Here is a 15,888-nt window from a genome sequence, read left to right as displayed (position 1 = left end):
CACCTATTAATTCAACAGGTATTAAACACATATTATGTACCATGCATACCAGGTGCCTCAAACATGAGACCCAACACCTGGTGGAGAGTTAAATACATGTTGAAATGAATGAAATATTGATAAACACTCTCCTAGATGTTCCCTCTGCTTCATAAGCTATTTATTATATCTTTTGCTTTTTTGATCCTCATGTCCCCCCAGAGGTTAGTTTTTAAGTTCTTTTCTTTTTTTCACTTACATCCTTAATTACCTCATTTGCTTTGCAGCTTTGAATTCCATCTCTGTTCTTGAAGCTACCAAACTTTCTTTAAAAAAAAAAAAAATAGATTTATTTATTTGAAAGGCAGAGCTACAAAGAGGCAGAGAGAGAGACAGGTTTCTTCCATCTGCTGGTTCATTCCCTAGATGGCTGCAACCGCCAGAGATGAGCAGATCCAAAGCCAGGAGCCAGGAGCCAGGAGCTTCTTCTAGGTCTCCCACGCAGATGGAGGGGCCCAAAGACTTGGGCCATCTTCCACTGCTTTCCCAGGCCATAGCAGAGAGTTGGATAGGAAGTGGAGCAGCCAGGACTCGAACCGGTGCCCATATGGGATGCTGCCACTGCAGGCAGTGGCTTTACCCACTATGCCATAATGCAAGCCCCAGTTTTTATAACGTTTCTCTGAAACTCCAGATCCCAACTGCCTTCCTTTATACTTAGATGTTGGATTAACTATCATATGCTCTTTGATGGAGTGTATCAAATTTAGTGGCTTAAAACAGAAAATTATTTATTATCTCTCATAACTTTTGTGGTTCAGGAATTTCGGAGTGGCTTTACTGGGTGGTTCTGGCTCATCATCTTTCAAGATATTGCAGTCAGATATTAACCAGGGCTGCGGTCATCCAAGGCTGGATGGGGGCTGAAGAAGTTACATTCAAGGTGGCTCATTCACAAGACTCATGCTGTTTGTTAGCACAATACCTCAGCATCTTCACAGGGCTACTGGCAGCCTCCTGCTACCAAACAAATAATTCAAGAGTCTAAATTGGAAGCTGTAATGATTTATTATTTAGCATATCACACACTATCACTTTTGTAGTATTCTGCTGGATAAACAGACCAGTCTTGATTTAGCATAGGAGGGAATTCCATAAAACGGTAAATCCAGGAGGTAAGGACTATCAGAGGCTGTTTTGGAGTCTGGCTACCACATTTGTCTAATACAGCAACCTCCTTCTCAAAGCTGTTCCTTCCATAGTATTCTTTGTCTCACACAAAGACAAAGCACTTTTCTAGTTTGGACTGAAATTCCTGGAGTCATCTTTGACAGCTGTCACATCCCATCCCACCTGTTGTGGTGCGTCAGCTAATCCTGTCAGCTGTTCCTTCAGAGAATGTCCATGTACTGGCTACTCATATCTCCCAGCCTACCCCAAACCACTGCTCTTTCTTCCTAGACTTTGTAACACCCTAGCACGTGCTTTCTACTTGCTCCTTGTGAGTCTATTGGTTCATTATAATGTAAATTAGAGAATGTCAAAATCACACAGGCACCAAAGTTCTTACAATTGTCTAGGAGGTCCTACACTAATTAGTCCCCCATTTCTTCCCCCCGCCTTTTTTTTTCTTTTCTTTGACAGGCAGAGTTAGACAGTGAGAGAGAGAGACAGAGAGAAAGGTCTTCCTTCTGTTGGTTCTTGACCGGGACTAGAACCCGCTGTGCCGGCGCCGCAGGTGGAGGATTAGCCTAGTGAGCCACGGGGCCAGCACCAACACCCATTTCTTTCCTACTCTTTTCTCACTCTTCCCCATCTATGTGACTTACCATTAACAGGAATGCCATTTGTCTTTGCGATGTAAGCATCTGAACTTTCATTTTCCTTTAAATGGAATGTACTGCCTGAGGGAAACTCATGGCTCACTGCTTCTTCCTTAGGTCTTTATCCAGTTGTCTCCCTCATTGAGGTTTGCAGTGACCACCACCCTAGGTAAAATCACAACATATAATCCAAATTTGATTTCAGAAAAAGGAAACCATGGTTGGTATGAAGGAGGGCACTAGGAACTTGGTAAAATTTGTATGTTAAATAATAGTATTTTATCAATTTCAATTTCCTGAAGTTGATAATTACATTGAAACTAAATTTTTTTTTCTAAGAGTGAAGAGTTATGATACCTGTCACCTACACTCAAAATAATCAACAGTAGAAAACAATAACAGGAACATAGTATGTATATCAAATGGAATATCTATACAGAAAGGATAAAGTCAGTGTAAGAAAATACTAACATTGGTTGAATCTAGGTGCATGAGAGTTCCTGCAACTTTTCTAAGGATCTAAATTTTTAAGTGAATTTTTAATTAAAAAGTCACTCTATCTAAAATATCAGAAATTAACTTTCAGCTTTATCATGGCATCCGGTAGTACATATTATTTAGCAATACTGAGGCAGTCACCAGTAGGAATATGTAAAAATAAGAGAAAAGTAATTACTCCTGAGAAAAAAATTAGAGTTCAGAGGAGAAATAGAAATAGATAACACGGATGTAATTTTAAAAAATGATGGCTGATTTAGTGGGAACTGGTGTTGGCAAAAATAATGTAAGAGAAGGAACACTGCTTGGAGTCAGAAGACAAAGATTCCAATTTTCTGACAATACTCATGTCTCTTAGCTGTGTGCTTATAGTAACGATTTTTTTTTTTTTTTTGAGCTGAAGTGTCCTGATTTGTAAGCCTGGGATAATCTTTTCACAAGGCAGATGGGAAAATAAAAGAGTGTATTAATTCACTATGTGGTATTAAAAGTATCATATAAATGCAACTTAATTTTTTTAAAAAAGATTTAATTAGAATTAGTATTTATTTGAAAGTCAGGATTACTCAGCTAGACACAGTAAGAGATCTTCCACCCACTGGTTCACTTCCCAAATGGCCACAACGGTCAGGGCTGGGCCAGGCAAAGCCAGGAGACAGGAGCTTCATCCTGGCCTCCCTCACGGATGGAAGGGTCCAAGCCCTTGGGCCATCATTCACTGCTTTTCCAGGTGCATCAGCAGGGAGCTGCATCAGAAGCCACCATCTGGGATGCTGGAACTGTAGACTGTAGCTTAACCCATTGTGCCACAGTGCTGGCCCCTGCAACTTAATTTTTAAAAACTATAACTAGTTTCCCTGATTGCTCATGAAATTTTTTTTCATGTAATCCATACAGAAGATATTTCATTTACAGCCTGTGTTGTAATCCATATAATATGTACCTCGTTTGTAGCCAGTCCTGAAGTGGGATTGAAAATCTTTTCATTCCCTGTGAAAGAATCCCACTCTGACGAGAAGTGTATTTTATTTATTTGAAAGACAGAATTACAGAGAGAGGTAGAGACAGAGAGCGGTAGAGACAGAGAGGGAGGCCCTCCATCCGCTGGTTCATTCCCCAGATGGCTGCAATGTCCGGAGCTCTGCTGAATTGAGGCCAGGAACAGGACTTGGGCCATCTTCCACTGCTTTCCCAGGCTATAGCAGAGAGCTGGGTCGGAAGAGGAGCAGCTGGGACTAGAACCAGTGCCTATATGGGATGCCGGCACTTCAGGCCAGGGCTTTAACCCACGGCCCCCGTCAACCACTTCTTAAAAGGTCATTTCCCACTAGTGTTGCTAAGACCCACTAAGACCCACTAAGCCTCTTCTCAGGCTTCTCTCTCCTCCAGTCTCAATCTCTTTCTTTCCCCTCCTTACGTTGAGGAAGTTTAATTCTTCCAAGTATTTATTTCCAAAAAACCTTGCTCTAATGCCAGGTTTCACCCTACATTTGAAGGCAGACGAGAATTACAAATAGCAAATCTTTTCTTTCCTACATCTATCCTCAGGTCTATTTCTGAGCTTTCAATTCTGCTAGCCAAAACCAGAATATTGCCGGAGCGCGGGCGCTCACTTGCAGCGCCCGGAAGACAGCGTCCGAGCGCCCAGAGCCTTGGGCGCAGGCGCGGAACGTCTTCCAAGTCCCACCCAATGGGGTATTTCCCGTCCCCTGCACCGTGCACCGGAAGCCGAGGGGGCAGAAGCGGCGGTGCCTAGGAAGCGGGCGGGCGTGGGTTTCTTGGGCAGAACGGAGGCGCCTTTTGCACCGCCCCGTTCCGCAGCGCCGGGGAGGCGCGAAGGGTGGAGCCCGTCAGGTGTTGGCGATGGCGCTGGCCGTGCGACTGTGGCGCTGTCTCCCTGTGGGGCCCCGGCTCCTGACCAGGACTTCGGGCAGCCGCGCGCAGTGCAGTCCCTGGCGATTCGGCGGCTCTGAGGTACCTCCGCTGACCTGACTCCCGCTCCCTGCGCTGTCTGCAGGCGGCGGGCTCGCGCCACCCGTGGGCACGTGCATTGAGGCAAGAACTCAGGCCAGGTGCGCTGCCGCGCGCCCCGTGACCGTGGCGGGCCCACCCCCTTCCGCGAGTGTCTGCACGAAACCCGGGGTTAGGTCCGGAAAGGAGTGGGGTAGGGCTCCCGCGGGAAGCTTTCTCTCTTGTGGTGTGAAGAACAGGTGTGCGGAGGACCCCCGCGCCTCTGTGAAGTAATTTTCACTTTCAGCAGTGCCAGATAACAGCCCTTGAGGCTCTCAGAAAAGGTTGTGGTGCGCTTTTGAAGATTCCAGCGGCTTTAGGTTTTGCTGTTTTAATATTTCTGAGTTGCTTGTGTAATCTGCCCAATGTTCAGGAAATATACAGGGATGTTGGTTTGTAGGGTCACTCGTGGCATTTCTGTCTTTAGACTCTTCCTGGGCCTCTTTCATTCGTTAAAAAAAAATTTTTTTTTAAGATTTATTTATTTCTTTGAAAGAGTTACAGAGAGGAGGAGAGGCAGAGAGAGAGAGAGAAGTCTTCATTTGCTGGTTGACTCCCCAAATGGCCACAACGGCCGAAGCTGTGCCAATCAAAGCCAGGAGCCAGGAGCTTCCTCCAGGTCTTGGGCCATCTTCTGCTGCTTTCCCAGTCCATAGCAGAGAGCTGGATTGGAAGTGGAGCAGCCGGGTCTTGAACCGATGCCCTTATGGGATTCTGGCACTGCAGGCAGTGGCTTTATCTGCTATGCCACAGTGCCAGCCCTGCATGTATTTCTGATATTTGTCTAAAGGTTATGGGAAACCATTAAAATGTTTTAAGTGCAAGTCATTTGGTCAGATTTGCATTAAACACTTTTTTGTGGCAAGAGTGGTTGAGCTAGAGTGAAAGCTTGAAGCCAGGCGAGGGATCCTTACTTTAGGATAGGTGAGTAATGTGGTAATTTAACCCTTAGTGGTAGCCATGGAAATGGAAATAAGTGTATGCATACCTAAAGTTTCAATGTGGGGGGCTGAACAGGGAAGAGTCAAGGAAGTTTCTAAGGTTTCTGACTAGGGTAACAGCGTAGATAGTAGTACTCCTTACAGGGATATGACTAACGCAAGAGATTTGGGGAGTTTTGGGGAAAATGAGTTATATTTTGGACCAGTTAAGGGGAATGTGGTATGGCAGTCAAGTTGACATGGAATAGGCAGTAGTCGGAGACCTGGGTAAGAGCTACAGACCCAGAGGCCTTTGACATATAGTTGTAACTGAAGCCATGGTAAATTAAAATAGTTAATAAATCCAGAAGACGACCTAGAGTTTATCATGGAAGAATTATAACAGGAGGAGGAGCTGGCAAGATTTTTTAAAATTTATTTGAAAGGCAGAGTTACAGAAAGGCAGAGGCAGATAAAGAGCTCTTCCTTCTGATGGTTCACTCCCCAGATGGCTGCAATGGCCAGAGCTGTGCCGATCTGAAGCGCACGTAGAAGCAGAGGTCCAAGGACTTGAGCCATCTTCTCTGCTTTCCCAGAGCTGGATTGGAAGTGGAGCCGCCAGGACTCTAATCCACACCCATGTGGGATGCCGGCACCATAGGTGGCGGCTTTACCCGCTAGACCACAGTGGAGCTGGCAGGATTTTTAAGAGGAAAAGCAGTAGAGGATGGTGACATCCTTTCCATCTAATTATGAGTTTGTATATTTTAATTCATTTCGGCTCTAAGGTTGGTACAATCCACGTTGTAGGAAATGTGTATCTCAGAGTGAGCTTGCTTCTTTTGTTCAACAAATATTTTTGGAGAACTCTTATATGAAAGGTGATGTAGGTACAATGTGAAATGGCATATTCTCATGGTTTTAGTCTCATAAGTTATCAATATCTTAGATTGCCACTGCATCCTTTTTTGTAATGCTTATTAATTTTCACACACACACACACAGATCTGCCATCAACTGATTTATTCTCCAAATGCCTGCAACAACTAAGGCTGGGCCAGGGCAACACCAGCACCCTGCAGTTCATATGAGAGTCTCCTACATGCGTGGCAGAGGTTCAAGGCTTGAGCAAAAGAGCCATCATCTGCTTCTAGGATGCATTAGCAGAAAGCTGGATTGGAAGTAGTGTAGGCTGGATTCCAGCTGGCATTCTGACAGGAGATACAGGCATCCCAAGCTGCTGTACCACGACATCCACCCTAAGCAGTCTGGTTCTTTTAATTTGTTTTTCAGTCCCGAAACATGATTTTTACTTATTTTCTCAGAGCTAAGAAAAAAGCTGCTTCACTTAACCAAACTGGCAAGAGCCAACTATTAACATGTCAGTCCATTAATTTATAATAAGAAATATTTATCTCCATCTCTATCAGTTTCCAGAGGCACCATTTTCTTCCCTGTAGGAAAGCTAAGATTTTATTTGTTAGCATTATTTTAGCAGAGAAAGTTGAACATTCTTTATATCAAATTTCCTAAAGCTATTGTAGTGTACATAACCTTTTCTACTATTTTATATCCCTGCCAAAATAATAAAAAATGAGATATTTACTGATAAACTCATATTTTCTCTCTTTTTTTTTAAAGATTTATTTATTTATTTGAAAGTCAGAGTTAGAGAGAGAGAGAAGGAGAGGCAGAGAGAGAAAGAGAGGTCTTCCATCCACTGGTTCACTCTCCAATTGGCCACAGTGGCTGGAGCTGCGCCAATCCAAAGCCAGGAGCCAGGAGCTTCTTCTGGGTCTCCCATGCGTTTGCAGGCGCCCAAGGACTTGAACCATCTTCTACTGCTTTCCCAGGCCATAGCAGAGAGCTGGATCGGAAGTGGAGCAGCTGGGACTTGAACCAGTGCCCATATGGGATGCCGGCACTTCAGGTGGTGGCTTTACCTGCTATGCCACACTGCCGGCCCCCTCATATTGCCCTCTAGGCATCACTACTGCACACACATACTCTGCCCATATTCCATTGAAAAGTAAGTGCTAAAAATGTGACTATGACAAAATTAGTTTACCACTTTGCTACTGATTTGTTTTTAATCCAGTTGTTTGCTGTATCTTGAATATTTATGCTCAAGAAAACAAAGCATTCAGCAAATTGAAATAAGCTGGATTCCCTTTTCCTACCCTAGATCCTTATCAGAAGTTCAAATGTGATTGAACATCTGTAGTTTGTGATTGAAAGAGTTGAGAATGACTCCAAAGTAGTTTTTTTTTTTTTTTTTTTTTTTTTTTTAAAGATTTATTTATTTGAAAGTCAGAGCTTGGGGGTGGGGGTGGGAAGAAGAAGAGAGATAGAGAAGGAGGCAGAGAGGGTAAAGGAGAGAGAGACAAAGAGAAAAATCTTCCATCCACTGATTGACTCTGCAGATGGTTGCGAAGTCCAGGGCCGAGGCAGGCTGAAGCCTGGAACTTCAACCAGTTTCCTACATGGATGCATGGGCCTTTTTCCCACTGCTTTTCCTAGGCCATTAGCAGAGAGGTGGATAGGAGGTGGAGTGGCTGGGACCTGAACTGGGAATGCCAGCCTTGCAGGCGGTGGCTTTACCTCCTATACCACAGTGCTGGCACTTCCAAGGTTTTTGTTTTGTTTTGTTTTAACCTGAACAACTAAAAGAATAGAGTCACCATTTACTGGTGATAGAGAAACTGTGAGAGGAGTGGGTTTGGGGAAAAGAACTGTTTTGACTGTTAAACTTGAGATGGTAGTAGACTTCATTTAGCAACAGTAGACAATTGGACATAAAATTTTTGAAGTTTAGAGGAGCCATGTAGGCTAGACATTGGGTATTTGGGACATGTTGATGATATTTAAAGCCATAAGATGAAATGAAATTACCAAACAATATACCTGTAGAGAAAAGATCTGTACTAACTCAGAACACTCCTGGGCAATGAGATATTAGAGATGAGGAACCAATAGAGGGGGAGGAACAGTCATTGAGACAGAGGAATCTCAACATAGTAGTATTTCAAAAGCAAAGTGAAGAGTATTTACAGAGTAACAAATCAGCAAGTGTTGGAACAAAGGCATTATAGAGAGGAAACTTCTGAGATTGATGGATATGAATATCATCTTGATTGTGGTGGTGACGGTTTTATAGGTTTATACATACATCTTAACAAATTGCACACTTTATATTCAGTTTATTATATGTCAATTATATATCAAGCTGGTTCTAAAAATTAAACATCCATTCATTTTGTTTTAAGAGTAAGTGATAAATTTTCGAATGGTGTGGATAGATAAAGAAACATGAGATGCCAGCGCCGCAGCTCACTAGGCTAATCCTCCGCCTTGCGGCACCGGCACACCGGGTTCTAGTCCCGGTCGGGGCACCAGATTCTGTCCCGGTTGCCCCTCTTCCAGGCCAGCTCTCTGCTGTGGCCCGGGAGTGCAGTGGAGGATGGCCCGGGTGCCTGGGCCCTGCACCCCATGGGAGACCAGATTAAGCACCTGGCTCCTGCCATCGGATCAGCGCAGTGCGCCGGCCGCGGCAGCCATTGGAGGGTGAACCAACTGCAAAGGAAGACCTTTCTCTCTGTCTCTCTCTCTCACTGTCCACTCTGCCTGTCAAAAAAGAAAAAAAAAAAGAAACATGAGAATTCAGAATTGACCATAGGAAATACTGGTGGAACATCTTTCATGTGGAAAATCTGAAAATTTTGGAGCACCCACAGGCAAAACTTGGGCACAACAAAAATATGGTAGCCTAAGGTGAAGATGAAATATAAATGAATTTTGTGTTTAGACTTGGGTATATCAAGCTATCTCATGGTATTTATGTAGATAATTCCAAAATTGTAAAAAATCTGAAACAGGTCTAGTTCCAGGCATTTTGGATGAGATAGAAAACCCATAGAACATCCTTCATAGCGTTTTCTAGAATACCATCAGTGGAGTTGTGGGTAGAAAAGCATAATTTGTATGAGTTCAAGAGAGAATGTGAAGAGAAGTAGAGACAACAGAGTAAATTTTTAAAAATAATTTTGCAAAAAACAGAAGTTGGTAAGTGAGATTGAAGGAGATGTGGAGTCAAGGGGAAGCTTTATTTTATTTTTTTAAAGAATTGATACAATATAGCTTATTTTCCAACAAAGACAGTATGGCTGGTTTTTATGCTGATGGGAATGAATCAACAGAAAGGGGAAAATGATGCTATGTTAGAAAGAAAAATTGTGTAGAAAAGGAAGAGTTTTTGAAATGGTACCCATATTTCTTCCTTTGACATCCATCTCAAAAATCTGGCCATAATTGTGAAAGTTAACTTCCAAATCTGTTTGGATATATTCTTTATTTTATTTATCATTTACTTAGAAACCACAAGTTTTATGGGTGACTTTTGAAGATACCGTCACTTAAAGCTGTGTACATTTAAAAATCCAATTATTGTTTGATAAGCAGAGAAAGACAAGGGATCTCCCGTCTACTGACTGTCTTCCCAAATGGCCACAACAGCCAGGCTGTACCATGATGAAGCCAGAAGTCTGGGTCGCCAGATGGGTGGCAGGAACCCAGATGCTTAAGCCATCATTTTCTGCCTCCCAGAATGCACACCAGCATGCAGCTGCACTGGAAACAAGAACCGGGGCTCAAAACCAGGCACTCCGATATGGGATGTAGTGATCTCAGGCAGTGACCCAACTGCTATGCCAAATGCCTGCTCCTATTGCATACAGTTTACAATATTCATGCCTCCACAAATAAATTGTAGTTCTTCCAATCCAGCACTTATTAGCATGATGCTGATTTTTAGATGAGTTACTACTTCCTCCTACTTTTTCTTAAAAAGGTATATAATTTTCTTTTTCTTTTTCTTAAAAAGGTATATAATTTTAAGGAGGGATTTGCTGAAGTAGTCATTTTTGAGCTTCTAGTTTTCTAATGATTGACTGCTGTGAGAGTGGGGGGAAAAGTTGATGTAATTTTGTTTGGAGTACCAGTTTGTGCAGATTTTGTAAGTTTGATTATTCTAATCATATTTTTCCATAGGTGTTGGCACATCCAGGACCTTTAAAAAGAGGCCTTTTCTTCTCAGCCTTGTCTTACTTGGGTTTTGAAACTTACCAGCTCATTTCTCAGACTGCTGTGGTTCATGCCGCAGCCAAAGGTAAACCTAAATTAAACATCTGGAATACTTATTTTATTTATTTATTTATTTATTTTTTGGACAGGCAGAGTGGACAGAGAGAGAGAGAGAGAGAGAAAGGTCTTCCTTTGCCGTTGGTTCACCCTCCAATGGCCAACGTGGCCAGCACGCTGCAGCTGGCGCACTGCGCTGATCCGATTGCAGGAGCCAGGTGCTTCTCCTGGTCTCCCATGGGGTGCAGGGCCCAAGCACTTTGGCCATCCTCCACTGCATTCCCAGGCCACAGCAGAGAGCTGGCCTGGAAGAGGGGCAACCGGGACAGAATCCGGCGCCCTGACCGGGACTAGAACCCAGTGTGCTGGTGCCGCAAGGCGGAGGATTAGCCTAGTGAGCCGTGGCGCCGGCCTGGAATACTTACATTGTAAATTATTTTGTTGCGATCCTACAGTTATCTTTAATTGATATAGAAATTAAAATTTGTGGTTTTTTTTTAATTTTTCACTCTACTTATTAGTCTACGTGGGTATATAAATATGTATACATACACACACTAAATATATGTGCACATAAGTATAGTTCTTTCTGGAAACCGAATGCTTCAATGATAAAATAAGCTATCGCTTCTTTAAATTTTGTAGGACTCATGAGCTAAGAATGTTTTAATTTTTTTTTAAAGAGTTAAGATTGTGGGATTGTAGGTTTAAAAAAAAAAAAGAATTGTCACAGAGACTATGTGTGGTTCACAAAGCCTAAAATATTTACTTTATGGATCTTTACAGAAAAAGTTTGCTTTTATAGAAAAAGTTTGCTTTGTAATGACAGAATAATGATTTTATTTCTCTTTAATACATTGAAGAAAAAGCTCTAGTACTTTGAGATAGAAGTTTTCTATTTACAGACAGAATGCAGCTTATCAATTGTTGAAAACTTAAAAAATTCCATCAGATTTTTATTTGGCCTAATACAGATAGGTAAATAATGTTAAGACATGTCAATTTGTAAAAAAAAAAAAAAAAGAATTGTCCTTATAGACAGAATCAAAATTTCAGTATATTACAGAAGTACCATTTATTTTTATTTAAAGATTTATTTATTTGGGCCGGCACTGCGGCTCACTAGGCTAATCCTACGCCTTGCGGCGCCAGCACACTGGGTTCTAGTCCCAGTCGGGGCTCCGGATTCTGTCCTGGTTGTCCCTCTTCCAGGCCAGCTCTCTGCTGTGGCCCGGGAGTGCAGTGGAGGATGGCCCAAGTACTTGGGCCCTGCACCCCATGGGAGACCAGGAGAAGTACCTGGTTCCTGCCATTGGATCAGCGCGGTGTGCCGGCTGCAGCGCGCCGGCCGCGGTGGCCATTGGAGGGTGAACCAACGGCAAAGGAAGACCTTTCTCTCTCTCTCTCTCTCTCTCTCTCTCTCTCCACTCTGCCTGTCCAAAAAAAAAAAAAAAAAAAAGATTTATTTATTTATTTGAGGGGTAGAGTTACAGAGAGAGGGAAAGACAGACAGACAGGTCTTCCATCTGCTGGTTAACTCCCCAAATGGCTGCAATGGCTGGAGCTGTGCTGATCTGGAGCCAGGAGCCAGGATCTTGTTCCGGGTCTCCCACACAGCTGCAGGGGCCCAACGACTTGGGCCATCTTCTACTGCTTTCCCAGATCTTAGCAGATATCTGGATCGGAAGAGGAGCAGCCAGGACTTGAACCGGCACCCCTATGGGATGCAACACTGCAGGTGGTGGTTTTACCCGCTGCACCACAGTGCCAGCCCCTGAAATACCACTTTAATTTGTGGGTTAATCCTTATAGATTTTCACAGTCCTTTTCCATTATAAAGGAGAAGTTGATTGTGGGAAAAAGTAGAGATTTGATTTTGAATAGGGGTCTTTAAAGTTTTGATAGAAGATTTTGAGAATAATGCCAAAAAATTACTACCTACATTCTGATTTCTTTTTCACACTGCTATCTGTCTTTTAATAATGCACGTAATTGAAAACTGCTATGCTTTTCATTTTTGAGGCGTATTGTGAGTGAGATAGTCCATATAGTTTGTGAGCTTACAGCCCATAGCACTTGAAAAAACATTGATAAAATAGAGAAACAATTTTTTAATTTAGAAAATGGCACACATTTCTACAAAAATATAACTATTGCTTCTGAGAAATTTTGCTTTGTTATATATCTCTCTTCTGTTTGTTGTATGTTTTATGAATTGGTCTTCAGATTTCATTCATTAAAACTTCTACCTCATATCTCTTTAGGTTTGCTTCATGTTCATTGAAACCAGTTCAAAAGCTTTTTCCTCTTGTATTTGCTGGGACTAAATTGTATTCTGAAATAGGAGTTTTTAAAAATTTAATTAAAGTTTAAAAGCACATATGTGACTGACTTTCCAACTGAATGTTATTATAGGATTGTTTAGCTAGTACTATGCCTGTATTGACTACAAGGTGGTACCAGATGCACACTTGTTAACAGTTGTGGGGAGCAACCGGACTAGACTAAGTTACTGGAATTAAGACTTATTCTATGCATCTGCTCTCCTACAATATGGCGCTGGGAGAGGAGAAAACAGCTTCTACCCAGCTGCCTCCAGTTCAACCAATAAACTGTAGGACTTGCTCCTGATTGGAGGAGAGCGGCGTGCTCGGCGTGTGGGCAGCCGAGTTGGGATTGGCGGAGGAGGACTATAAAGGAGGAGAGAGACGGCATGCACCAGGAACATCTAAGGGGAACATCTAAGGGGAACACCTGTGCAGCCCCCGAGAGAGCCGGCCGGCGGTGTGCCGCTCCCCTGCGGAAGTGGGGAATGTGGCCAGGGGGAACTGCCCCTTCCACGGAGGTGGAAGGGACAGTAGCCAACCCCGGAAGAACCAGCAGCAAACCCGGGGAGGGCCGAGCAGACGAAAGAACAGCGCAGGGTTCAGTGTTGCTCCTCCACGAAGAGGGGGAGCGACATAATGGTGCCGTGACTCGGATAGGAAACCTAGGACGGATAGGAAACTTAGGACGGATATGAAACTTAGGAGGGAAGAAACGGGAAGAAGTGGAAAATACCGGAGAGAGAGACTAGCAAAGAGCCTAGGTGCCGGAAGAAGCTATTGAAAGCCTAGGCATAGACTCGGATACGGACTGTGGGAAAGAAGTTAGGATTTAAAGTGAAAGCAAGAAGAAACTTAGACTCAGATACGGACTGCAGGTTGAAAGTGAAAGTGAAACCTATAAGAAACTTAGACTTGGATACGGACTGTGGGGAGAGGCCAGGAGAAATGAGGGAGGAATATTGTTGGAAGAAAACTTAGGGAAACATACCGGGTAGAGAAAAATGTTAGGGAGGATGAAGCCGCGAGTGCAGGCCGAGGCAGAGACTTAAGCCAGCTTGGAATTCTTTAAGTCACCCTGGGGAGCAAGAGGCGAAGATCTGGAACCAGAGATGTGGGCCGCCAGGTTGGAATTCGCCAGGTTAGTCCGGGGAACTTGGACTGAATGTCGGTGGTGGCGGAAACATTCGCGGAAGCCGCCGCGTGCAGAGAGAGCACGGGGCGTGAATAGATAGGGAACGCGGGGCTGGCGCGAGGCCGTGGTGCGGGCACGAAGTGCGTGGAGACTGCGGAGCGTGCGCGCAGAGCCTGGAACCCGCCGGCGGGGCGAGGCGCCGGGAAGCCGCGCAGAGCCGTGAAGCTGCCGCGGGGCGAGGTGCCGAGAAGCAGCTTCGGGGCGGGCACCGGGAAGCCGCAGGGATAAGAGAAACAGAAGTTTAGAAGTAAAATGAGAGAAATAGGAATGCTGGAAGGTAGAAGTAAAATAGGAGAAATAGGAATGCCCGGAGATAGAGAAAGAGAGAAATAGAAAGGCCTCCCCACAATACTGCAATGAGAAAGCTTGGATTCGGTCTGCCTGATTAGTGAGGCGATGAGCACCTGCGGGCAGCTAGCAGCTTATGCGCCGCAGGTCACCAAAGATAGGCACGAATCAACACCAATAAGTCACCCCACAACATGGCAATGAGAGAGCTTGGATTCGGTCTGCCTGATTAAGGCGGTAAGCACCAGCAGGCGGCTCGACCAGAGTATGAGCCGCAGGTCACCGAACACAGGCACGCATCAGCGCCTAAAAACCTCCTCACAACATGGCGAAGAGAGGACCCGGATTCGGTTTGCCTGATTGATAGGACTTGTAAGAACCTGTGGCAACTCTAGCAAGTAGAGCAGAGTGTGTGCCGCGGGACACCGAAGACAGGCGTGTATCAACGCCAAAAAATAAAAAGAAAGGGGGATCTGTGGGGAGCAACCGGACTAGACTAAGTTACTGGAATTAAGACTTATTCTATGCATCTGCTCTCCTACAATATGGCGCTGGGAGAGGAGAAAACAGCTTCTACCCAGCTGCCTCCAGTTCAACCAATAAACTGTAGGACTTGCTCCTGATTGGAGGAGAGCGGCGTGCTCGGCGTGTGGGCAGCCGAGTTGGGATTGGCGGAGGAGGACTATAAAGGAGGAGAGAGACGGCATGCACCAGGAACATCTAAGGGGAACATCTAAGGGGAACACCTGTGCAGCCCCCGAGAGAGCCGGCCGGCGGTGTGCCGCTCCCCTGCGGAAGTGGGGAATGTGGCCAGGGGGAACTGCCCCTTCCACGGAGGTGGAAGGGACAGTAGCCAACCCCGGAAGAACCAGCAGCAAACCCGGGGAGGGCCGAGCAGACGAAAGAACAGCGCAGGGTTCAGTGTTGCTCCTCCACGAAGAGGGGGAGCGACAACAGTAACTAAAGGAACAGTAGGAATTATTTTATTATTTCATTCAAATCGACAAATATTAACCCCCCTTAAAAAAACAGATATTCTAATCCATTCACAGTACTTTTGTGTTGTGTGTGAAAGTTCCCTTATGTAATGCTTAACAGATTAGTTAATTGGATATGCCCACTTGAAAAAAAGGATCATAAATCACTTCAGTTGTCTTGTTTTTCATATACTTCTTTAAAAATTCCTCTATTGATAAACCTGCAAAATGACATCAGTGTTTCATCATTTATATTCATTTATATTACTTAAGGGCATCTCTGAGGGTGCCACTTTTATTATTGCTAAAATAGTATTCTATTGTGAAAGATTTGCCTTATGTTTTGATGATGTTGCTACTTAGAGCCTTGGATCTAGATACTGAGATATTTCTAGTTTTTAAATCTTATATTAAAAAAACTTAAGAAATGAGGAATTGTGCTTGTTAGAGGAATATCTAAGGAGTATTTTATTTTTGTCCTGATACCTCTCACATAGCTAGAGTACAATTAAAAAAAGAAATACTAGGGGCCAGCATTGTGACATAGCAGGTAAAGCCACTGCCTTCGACACTGGCGTCCTATACATGTGTGTCAGTTTGTGTCCCGGCTGCCCTGCTTCCGATCCAGCTCCGTGCTGATGCACGAGGGAAAGCAGTGGGAGATGGCCTAAGTGTTTGGGCCCCTGCCACCCATGTGAGAGACCTGGAAGAAGCTCCTGGCTCCTAGGTTCAGCTTGG

The 15,888-nt window shown here is 44.1% G+C and overlaps 1 protein-coding gene across 1 annotated transcript in view; it reads left to right on the top strand.

Annotated features, from left to right (window-relative positions):
• The first annotated feature begins 3,988 nt into the window (after positions 1-3,988).
• Positions 3,989-15,888, top strand: part of RMDN1 (regulator of microtubule dynamics 1) — a 34,165-nt gene continuing 22,265 nt past the window's right edge. Inside the window, exons 1-2 of the mRNA XM_008255709.5 lie at positions 3,989-4,274; positions 10,277-10,394. Coding sequence (XP_008253931.1) covers positions 4,164-4,274; positions 10,277-10,394 — 229 coding nt within the window. The 5' untranslated portion in view covers positions 3,989-4,163. The remainder of the gene's footprint in view (positions 4,275-10,276; positions 10,395-15,888) is intronic.

The sequence above is a fragment of the Oryctolagus cuniculus genome, chromosome 6 (assembly GCF_051225735.1).
Source record: "Oryctolagus cuniculus isolate XC-2025 breed Fujian yellow rabbit chromosome 6, ASM5122573v1, whole genome shotgun sequence".
Classification (NCBI taxonomy): Eukaryota; Metazoa; Chordata; class Mammalia; order Lagomorpha; family Leporidae; genus Oryctolagus; species Oryctolagus cuniculus.
The sequence above is the reverse complement of the archived record's forward strand: the minus strand, read 5'-3'. Positions and strand labels throughout refer to the sequence as shown.